This window comes from Mustelus asterias, unplaced genomic scaffold, assembly GCF_964213995.1.
Source record: "Mustelus asterias unplaced genomic scaffold, sMusAst1.hap1.1 HAP1_SCAFFOLD_1558, whole genome shotgun sequence".
NCBI lineage: Eukaryota > Metazoa > Chordata > Chondrichthyes > Carcharhiniformes > Triakidae > Mustelus > Mustelus asterias.
The window spans coordinates 63,905-74,971 of record NW_027591503.1 but is presented as its reverse complement, the minus strand read 5'-3'; the positions used below and the strand labels follow the sequence as shown (position 1 = coordinate 74,971).

At 42.7% G+C, this 11,067-nt stretch overlaps 1 protein-coding gene across 1 annotated transcript in view; it reads right to left on the bottom strand.

The window, feature by feature from the left end:
• Positions 1–8,459: 8,459 nt before the first annotated feature.
• The window catches only part of LOC144488429 (disks large homolog 1-like), a 48,035-nt gene continuing 45,427 nt past the window's right edge, over positions 8,460–11,067 (bottom strand). The window contains exon 8 of the mRNA XM_078206502.1: positions 8,460–8,599. Within this exon, the coding sequence (XP_078062628.1) occupies positions 8,460–8,599 (140 nt within the window). The remainder of the gene's footprint in view (positions 8,600–11,067) is intronic.

Genomic DNA, 11,067 nt, shown 5'->3' with positions numbered 1-11,067 from the left:
ATTGACGAAGTAGCTGAAGATGGTTAAGTTTACTGCACTACCCCGAGTCCCAGAGCAGTCATGTCCTGGGATTGAGATGATTGGCCTCCAGCAACCACAACCATCTTCCTTTGTGATGACTTATGCCAGTAGAGAAGTTACCTCGATTCTGATTGACTTTGGTTTTGCTAAGGTGCCTTGATGCCATGCTGGATCAAATGCGACCTGACATCAAGGGCAATCATCCCCACCTATGGAATTCAGCTTTTTTTTTCATGCTTGGACCAAGGTTGTAAAGAGGCCTGGGAGCAGCGTGGTTCTGGTGGAACCCAAACTGAACATCAGTGAGCAGGTCATTGCTGTGCAAGTGCTGCTTGATAGCACTGATGAAAACACCTTCCATCACTTTACTGATAGCGAGTATAGGCTGATGGGATGGTAATTGGTCAGCTTGGGTTTGTCTTGTTTTGTCAATAGGATATTTCTGGGAAATTTTCCACTTTTGTCAGGTAAATGCCAGTGTTGTTGCTATACTGGAACAGCTAGGCTAAGGACGTAGTGATATCCATGCTACAGCTGGAATTTTGTCAGGGGCAACATCTTTGCTGCATTTAGTGCCTTCAGCCTTTTCTTGATATCATGAAGAGTGAATGGAATTGGCTAAAAATGGGCATCTGTGATGCAGGGGCCATCGAGAGAAGGCAGAGATTGAAAATTAACTTGGCACTTCTGACAAAGATGGTTGCAAAGGCTTCAGTCTTATCAACTACTCTGGGCTCTGCCAACATTGAGAATGGGGGTGTTCATAGAGCACCTTTGGTGTCCACTGCCATTCATGATTGTGGATGCCAATTTTAAGTTTTAAAGGATTATTGATATGGCTGGGAAAGCAGTTATAGTTCAACATTGAGGTTAAGAATCCACTGTGACGTTACCAGGAATGCAATTCTCAGGGTAGTAGTCCCAGGGTGGAACCGTCAATTACAAGGGGGCATAGGTTTAAGGCGTGAGGGACAAGTTTTAAAGAAGATGCACGAGAAAAGTTTTTTTTAAAAACAGAGGGTGGTGGGTGCCTGGAACTCGCTGCTGGGGAGGTAGTGGAAGCAGATACGATAGTGACTTTTAAGAGGCGTCTGGACAAATACACAAATAGGATGGGAACAGAGGGATATGGTCCCTAGAAGGGTAGGGGGTTTTAGTTCACACTGGCAGCATGGTCGGTGCAGGGTTGGCAGGCTGAGGGCCTGTTCCTGTGCTGTAATTTTCTTTATTCTTTGTAATGGACACAGTCACAATTTGAGCTGTTTTTCATGTTCCACTTATGCAGCAAATGGCCTGGCCCATCCTCAGGCTGTAGAGGGTTGCCTAGATTTTCTGTGTAAGTTTGAAACCTGGGACTTTAAGCTGATCTGAATCTATCCCATTTAGTATGGTGGTAACACCATGAAACATGATGTATGGTGTTGTCAGTCAAAGACAGAGCTACGAAGCAGTCACTCCCGTGCACCTGCAACAGGTAGATTGGTGAAGATGAAGTCAAAAGGTTTTCCTTCCGTTGGTTCTCCTGGCACCTGCTGCAAGCCCAGTCTTGTAGCAATGTCCTTCAAGGTTTAGCCAGCTCAGTCATAGTGGGGCTACAAGGGCCACCCTTGGCAAAAGGCATCGCAGCCCACAATGCTAAGCATATTATGTGCCCTTGGTACTCTTAAGTGCTTTCTTCCAAGTGCTGTTTAAAATGGGGGAGTATTGATTCACCAGCTGAAGGAGGGCACCAGGTGGTAGAGGTGGTAATGTCCTTGACCATGTTTGATTTGAAAACTTCAATAGGATCCACAGTAACTGTTGAGGACCCCTCTTAAGGTCACACTCTCCTAAATATTATATTGAGGGGTTTTGTTCGGCTACAGAAAGATGTTGAGGAGAGTGGATCAATGCAATCATGCATTTGTCTATTTTGGGATTAACTTTGCAAATCTGGGAACAGTTATTAATTCAAAGGAATATTTTAAAATCTGACTAATATATATCATAGTCCATCCACCTGCCAGTGGAACTGAAAGTCAGTTACCAACTTTGTGGTAAGTATTACTTGACCCAGTCAGTTCAGTTTTTGGGTGCTGGAACATGTTTCTGGTTAATAAGAGGAAACTATCCTTCTATCTTTCTCTCTACCTCACATGAACAAGATGGCAGTAGCACTGAAGAGTCACATGGAGTCAAAACATTTACTCTCTTTCCACAGATGCTGCCAGGCCTGATGAACTTTTCCTGCATTTTCTGTTTTTATTTCAGATTTCCAGCATCCACAGTATTTTGCATTTATATTACAGCGGTAGCACTACCGAGCAAATGGAAAACTGGCAACATCCACTACAGTGAGAGTTTTAACAACACCAGGTTAAAGTCCAACTTGGACTTTAACCTGGTGTTGTTAAAACTCTTACTGTGTTCACCCCAGTCCAACGTCGGCATCTCCACATCAGAACATCCACTACCACAGGGGCCACAGTCCTAAAGTTGCCCGACTGATGACCAGTTAACAATGTCGCAGCAGTTAAGAATGGGACATGGACCTAAAAGTTAAAGTTTTAAAGTTTATTTGTTAGTCACAAGTAGGCTTACATTATCACTGCAATGAAGTTACTGTGAAAATCCCATAGTCGCCACACTCTGGCACCTGTTCGAGTACACTGAGGGAGCATTTAGCATGGCCAATGCATCTCACCAGCACATCTTTGGACTGTGGGAGGAAACGCATGCCGGCACGGGGAGAACATGCAGACTCCACACAGACAATGGCCCAAGCCGGGAATCGAACCCAGGTCCCTGGCGCTGTGAGGCAACAGTGCTAACCACTGTGCCACCATGCTGACCTGGTCCTGTGATTCTCCCTCAACAGGGTTAACGTTTGGTGCCAACAATGAAAATTGCTGAATGCAAGGTTGGCGCTCCCCTGTAAGAGGGAAGGAAGGAAAATAGAGGGGTACGTATGTCTCAGACAGTGAATGTCAGGACTGAGAGAAAAGTAAATTAAAGGGCAATTGGAAGAGCAGAAAAGGTTTACGACCTTTTCCCTCCTCCCTCATAAAATGCACTTGAGGCACAGAAAAAATAAACCCAAACAAAGTACAATTTCAACCTGATATTAGCTTAATATAAAATGGACACAGAAGATAACTGATGTTTGAAATGGTGCTTTCTGTTATTCCCCACTAGATCATTTTAAATGGAAATGCAGCAAGGCGGCTGGGGTACAGATTACCTCACCGGGATGGCACAAGAACAATGAGAAATCAGGGAGCTTTTAAACAAGGAATAAATTTGCATTTTATTCCTACAGTTAAATATTAAATCATATTTTTTAAAGGTCTCCTTTTGATAGAAAATCTGTACATGTTTTATTAAAATCGATTAATTTTAGTCATTACAGCAAGAGATGAAAGGCAAATTCAATATTTTAGTAAGCAAATAGTTCCAGAACTAATTCTCAGTTCCATTTTACAGTGATATGGAGGCTTCTGACACTTGCTTGAGAACAGCCATAAATAACTTGCACGTTAACACAGCAAGGTGTCCCAAGGTGCTTTACAAAGGGCCAATTTAAACACTAAGCAGGAGCTGTGGAAGATCAAAGGAGATGACATGCGATGCATTCAAAGAGAAGGTTTTCAGGGTTATTTGAAGGTAGGCATGGGCTGCATCAAGAATTGCAGAATGTTGTGGGGGTGGGGTAAGTTAAAAGTATGAACTGCATTTTGACACAAAATCACCATCAGCTGTTGGTTGAAGATTTCTGGCTTAAAGATTTTTCTTTCAGCATATACAGGACAGATATCACTCAATAGATGTCTTTGACTCAAATGATCAAAAAAATGCCTTTACTGAGGGTTGTCAAACATTTTATATTGCCAATTTTTAAATGATGGCATTAAGCTTATGAACATACAAATTAAGAGTAGGCTACCCAGCCCCTCAATAAGATCATGGCTGATCTGATTGTAACCGTAACTCCATGTTCCCACTTGGCCCAATAACCTTTCACTTCCTTACTTATCAGGAATCTACCTACCCTGCGTTGAAAATATTCAAAGACTCTGCTTCCTTTGCCTTTTGAGGAAGGTTCCAAAGAGTCACAACCCTCAGACAAAGATTCTTATTTCTGTCTTAAATGGGTGGATCCTTATTGTTAGACAGTGACCCCTAGTTCTAGATTCCTACAGGAGGAAACATCTGTACCCTGTCAAGACCCCTCGAGATCTTACACATTTCAATCAAGTCACCTCTTATTCTTCTAAATTCCAGCAGATACAAGCCAAGCTTGTCCAACCTTCCCTCATAAGACAACCCACACATTCCAAGTCTTTGTCAAGTAAACCTTGTCTGACCTGCTTCCAAAGTATTTGCATTCTTCTGTAAATAAGGAAACCAATATTGTACAAAGTACTCCAGATGTGATCTCATTAATGCTCGATATAGTTGAAGCATAACCTCCCGTAATCCTTGACATTATACTAGCCTTCCTAATTGCATGCTGTCCCTGCAAACTTACCTTTTGTGATTCATGCACAAGGATGCCAAGATCTCTCTGTAATCCATTTAGACATTATGCTTCTTTTTATTCTTCCTATCAAGATGGACGATCTCACATTTTCCCACATTATATTCCATTTGCCAGATCTTTGCCCACTCACTTAACCTATCTATATCCTACTGTAGCCTCCTTATGACCTTTTCATAACTTACTGTTAGGGGATCTGTACAACATTCCCACAAGTGACTTTTTACCTTTACCATTTCTCATCTCCATCCAAACCACGTCGCGATCTTGGTTTTATGAACTTCGGTTATTCCTCTCTATTGTGCTAATATCATCAATAATTAACAGACCTCCATCTCTTCCTAGCTCCCTGTCCTTCCTAAACATCATGGACCCTTCAATATTCAGGCCCAAGTCTGTGTCATTCTGCAGCCATGTCTCTAATGGTTATCTAATCGTACTTAGTTAAGCTATGAGTTAATGCTACATGCATTCGGATACAGAGTTTAGTTTTGTTATTTTATTATTTTTGTAACTTCCAGCCTTATCTGCTGATTTACTTTCTATCCCTTCCTGTCAAGGTCTGTTCCTCCTTTCCCAGATTAATACCTTTCTCTCTTGCCTTGTTTCTACTCATCTTCCCAAAATTGATCCCTTGCCCGTGCGTTTGAACTTAAAAAATTTTCCAGCTCCCTAGTTATGTGACTCTGGTTCCAACATGGCTCAGGTGTAGACTGTTCCAACAGTACAGCCCTCCCTTTCCACATGAACCAGAACCCACTTCTCCCATTCACATTCATTTTTCTAACCTTATTTGCCCTATGCCAAATTGCATATGGCTCAGGTAATAATCCAGAGGTTATTAGCTTCGAGGTTCCGCTTCTTAATTTGGTGCCTCACTCCTCATACTGACTTGTACAAAACCTCTATTCTTGTACTGCCTATGTTGTTGGTACCTACATAGACTGCGACAACTGGATCCTTTCTAGCCCTGAGCAAATGTTGTGATCCCTGCCACTGGGCAGGCAACACATCTGATTGGATTCCCACTCTTTGCTGCAGTGAAGAGTGTCAATCACCCTCATTTTACTGTTCCCATTACCACTGTGTTCTTTCTTGCTCCCCCCACTTGAATGGCTTCCTGTACCATGATGCCATGGTCAGTCGCCTCATGCACCCTGTAGCCTTACTCACATTGAAACAAGCTGAAGGAACCTCAAACCTGTCGGACAATTGCAAAGGCTGCACTCCTGCCCTCTGGGTTCCCTTACTTGCCTCATTGCAATCATACCCTTCTGCCTCTGACCAAATCAGAAGACCCTAACCTAAGGGTGTTGACTGCCTCCTGGTACAAAATGCTCGTGTAACTTTTCCCCTCCCTGATGCATAGTTCAACCTCCAGCTCAATGACTCAGCTGAAATTCCCCGAGCCCCAAACGCTTACTGCAGACACGCCTGCCCTGGATCACAATGGCATCCAGGAGCTCCCACAGTGCTGCAGCTGCATGGATGCTGGAAATCTGAAATAAAAGCAGGAAACACTGGAAGCAATTCAGCAAATCTGGCAGCATCCGAGGAGAGAACCAGTAAAAGTTCCAAGTCTGTATGACTCTTCAGAGCTCCACTTCAGTTTCTCTCTCCACAAATGCTGCCAGACCCACTAACTCTTTCCAGCATTTTCCATGATATGAGTGACTGGGAGGGATTTGGTATTTTTATTTTTAAGCTGGATGATTATTTACATAGCAAGTGATTTTGTTCACTATTTCAGGTACAAGTTGGGATCAGAAGTGTAAAATGAAGGGGAAGAAAATGGTCCCTCTTATTCACCAGATGGCTTTGAGAGATTTTATGATTAAACTGGAGACAGAGAGCAGCCACGTGTCATCATTGAGAATGCAAAAAGAATCAGTCTATTTCCCAGCAGCCAAATAAACCAAGTTTGGAACATCTGCTCTACACCAACACGACTTAGTTAAAGTTTATTTATTAGTCACAAGTAAGGCTTACATTAACACTGCAATGAAGTTACTGTGAAATTCCCCGAGTCGTCACATTCCAGCCCCTGTCCGGGTGAATGCACCTAACCAGCATGTCTTTCAGACTGTGGGAGGAAACCGGAGCACTCGGAGGAAGCCCACGCAGACACAGGGAAAACATGCAGACTCCACACAGACAGTAACCCAAGCCGGAATCGAACCCGATCCCTGGCGCCACTGTGAGGCAGCAGTGCTAACCACAGTGCCACCGTGCCACCCACAGTTATCAGCTGATCAATGTGTAAAAATTACATTGGTGTCACAGGCCAGGACACATCAAGCTGCAGTGGGGACAGTCATGGAAACTTCAGATTGGAGAGTTAGTAGCTCACCCGCTGCTGCAACAAGTAGCATGTTGACAAAACTGTGTCATGCCCAGTCCAGACACAGCGTATTATACATTTTCAATCAATACTTTTAAAAATTGGACACCAAGTTATAAGATGGCTGCCACAAACTCAGACTTTTGGACTATAGACCATATCAAGTCTCCAGCAAATAGCTAATTAAATATGGACATAGAGGAGGATACCACACAGTCATCTGTGTTCACACATCTCATTATTTGAGGATGGGCCAATACCTAAAGGCTATGGAGTTTCCAGGCTGCCTGTCTCCATGTTTCATACTGGATACAAGCGAAGATTAAAACTCAATGGCCACAATCAACTTCCCATTGTAGCATAATGGCCTCCTCCTTCCAAACTAGACTCAGGTGGGCTTAAGTAGTGTTAACCCAGAAGTCATGTGATTGAAACTGTTTTCCGTTACCCTTATTACACCAGGATTCATCAGAGTAAAAACCGAGATGCAAACTAGTAGCAAGTCATCATGCAGCCAAAGTACTTAACCTGTTTCAGTTTCAAAATTCATCTGAGAACAAACCTCCTGGATATTTGGCTACAAGAAACTTCACAACCTGTTGTGAACTCTCTGCTTTACAAGATCTTCACTTTAAAGTTAGATCTAATCTATTCAACAAACCACAAGCCTGCCACGTGGGAGATCGGAAATCAGTGACTAACTGTAATCTGTAAAAGTGCACTATCTTTAGCTGTACCCAGAGTGAGTGAAAGCAACCATTTTCACACGAGACTGAGTATTTGATGTTGCACTAATTCAGGGCGACTGCACAAGAATAAACAATCTTCATTTTAAACTCATGAAAGCTTACTACTGAATTAATTGGAATATACTCTCCAAGAGCAAGGACGGACATGTCTTTTCATACAAAGCATACTGATTATGCGCAGTATGAGAGCACACATTCTGCCCTATTTTCTGCTCGTCAATGGACATTCACTGTGAAACTGGTGTTTCATATGTACAAAAAAGTGAATACGTGCTTAGAAACAGCTACTGGTAGTATTTTGTGCAGTAAAGCTTCTTCAAAGCCTATATTTCCCTTATAATGCTTGATAATGAAGATGAAGTGCTCCCTTTTGGGAAAGGGGGAAAAAGTGTTTGTTTGATAAAATTAGGCTTTTACTGGAATAAAGGGCGGCACAGTGATTAGCACAGCACTGCTGCCTCACAGCGCCAGGGACCCGGGTTCGATTCCCGGTTTGAGTCACTGTCTGTGTGGAGTTTGCACGTTCTCCTCGTGTCTGCGTGTGGGTTTCCTCCGGGTGCTCCGGTTTCCTCCTACACTCCAAAGGTGTGCTGGTTAGGTGGATTGGCCATGCTAAGTTACCCCTTAGTGTCAGGGGGACTAGCTAGGGTAAATGCATGGGGTTTTGGGGATAGGGCTTGGGTGACATTGTGTCGGTGCAGACTCGATGGGCCGAATGGCCTCCTTCTGCATTGCAGGATTCTATGATTCTAAAGAATAACAGGGGAGGAAGGTTTTCTGTGTAATGTCAGTCATTGAGCAAATAGCAAACGCGTTATAAATGAATGAAACATTACCTGGTCATTTCATCATCCCCCATGACTTTGGTAATTGGTGAGTATCTGCCTGGTGATGATGGAGGAAGAGTCTGTTTGTATTCTGTACTCCCTAAATAGTTTGATGGTGTGATATGATTTTCCAACTGGGAATAGGCTGGAAGAACACAAAACAAAATAGTGTGCATTGGTAAAAGAATTATATTTTTCTCAACATTTTCACATTTCTGTTACAATACACTTGAAAATCAATGCCGTCTATGTGCTTTAAAATTAAAACAATCAATTCAAATTGGTTTTCTTTATCCCACACAAAATACTTTGTGACCCATTTCACAAGTTTGAATTGTAAAGTGGCTTGTGTCTAGCATTCCAGAGCATTGCCATCATTCCACTAAATGTGTAAATGGACTGGTGACTCCACACTTTGATGCACTAGACTACAGACCATTAATAATGTATTGGATCCTCAACCTTATTCATGCTTTCACAAGGAGATGGCAAACAGAGGTTAGCTACGTTGTCACCAGAAACAGAAAACAGACAGCAAGTCACCCCGACTGGTATCAGTCAAGAAAGTCATCCACCTTATTTCAGGGTGATGCATGGCACAGGACCGAGGGAGGAGAAAGGAAGAGAGAACTCAATAAAGAGTAGAAAACATACAAGACTTTAGAAGTGGCTACTTAACAGCACAGGGAGAGAATGTCTGCACTTCTTGCCATGTTCCCAAGTTCCTCACAATAGCACTTTCAAATTGTTGCTTTTTACCTTCTATTCAGCTATAATTGTCAATTGGCTCAAACACTCCTTCACCTCCACCTTTGATGCCTTTGTTCTCCATTAAAACATTTACTCTTGCCATCCTCTCCAATATGATCCTCATCTTCATTCTTTCTCAAATCCAGTTGTGCAATGGTTTTAAGCCATTTATTATCAGATCTGGCTGGATATCAAGAGTAAGAGTTTTAACAACACCAGGTTAAAGTCCAACAGGTTTATTTGGTAGCAAATGCCATTAGACTGTTTACCCCAGTCCAACGCCGGCATCTCCACATCATGGATATCAAGAGTCAACCTGCAAATCAAGGATATCATCCCCTCTGCACCAGAGGAGGATACAAAGAATCCACAAAAGGATTACAGATAGGTTAAGTGAATGGGCAAAAATTTGGCAGATGAAGCTACAGGGAGCATAGGCAGAGAAATTAAGGCCACAACTCGATGAGCCATGATCTAACTCGATGACAGAATAAGCTGAATAGCCCATTCCTGTTCCTTTCTCTTATGATGTTTTTGTCCATCATCATAGAATCCTACAATGCAGAAGGAGCCCATTTGGCCCCTTGAGTTTGCACCGACCACAATCCCACCCAGGCCCTATCCCCATAACCCCAAACATTTACCCCAGCTAGCCCCCTGACACTAAGGGGCAATTTAGCATGGCCAATCCACCTAACCCGCACATCTTTGGACTGTGGGAGGAACCCGGAGGAAACCCACGGAGACATGGGAGAATGCGCAAACTCCACACAGACAGTGACCCAAGCCGGGAATTGAACCCAGGTCCATGGCGCTGTGAGGCAGTGCTAACCACTGTGTCACTCCGATCGATTCTTGGATAAATTGCAACTTTCTTTGCTTAAACACTGGGAAAAGCAATGCCAATTTCTGTATCCCACCACGGACTGAAAAACCTCTTCCCCAGCTAATGTGAGCTGAGCTTCTGAGCCTCGTACCCACTGTCGCAAAAATTGTCTCGAACCTACCTCTATCACCTGCCTCAGGCCATCTGCTACTAAAGCTGTCATCCACCTCCACAGTCTCCGAAACCAACTGTTTTGATGTTGTTCAGGTCAGATTTACATCCTGCACACTATAATCTTCAGCTCATCCAGAAAGTTTATCTCTATATCCTATCCTGCACCAAATGTCACTCATCTCCTTGTTGATCTATGTTGGCTTGCAATACAACCACATTCAAAATCATCCTCTAGTTTGAATTCCTTTATGGTCTTATTCATTAACAAGCTGCTCCAGGCCTGCCTCCTTCCGAACTCCTCACAACTGTGCATTCAGTTATCTAGGCCCCACACATTGGAATTCCCTCCCTACACACTTCTGCCTCTTTTAGCTAGCCCTCAAGACCTTTCGCATACCTCATTTCTTTCACAATTTTTGGTCTCCCCCCATCTCATATTTGGTTTACTACCCATTACTGTCCGAATATGCTTGTGGAATTATATAAATTTAACCTGCTGAAATTCAGGAACATTTAACCTGGCATCTGCTATAAATCCAGTTCTCATTTTCTAATGGTTTTTAATCACCTACAGGAGCAGATTTAGCTCGTTACAAGCAGTACAAAGAATTCTAACACTAAGTACTCAAGTGTTGGCTGTAGTCACAAAAGGGAAAGTTAAACATATAATTACAAAGGACAAATTGTATTTGGTGATGGTTGCAAGACTAAAATATCACCAAGAGGTTTGGAAAACTCTTCTATGCAGTTAATCACAACTTTATACAAGGTTTACTAATCATCTATAGCCAGGTACATATACAATCTAAAATACAATCTGTGTTAAAACTGTAGATGTTTTGGCAATGAGACTGAAATTCAAA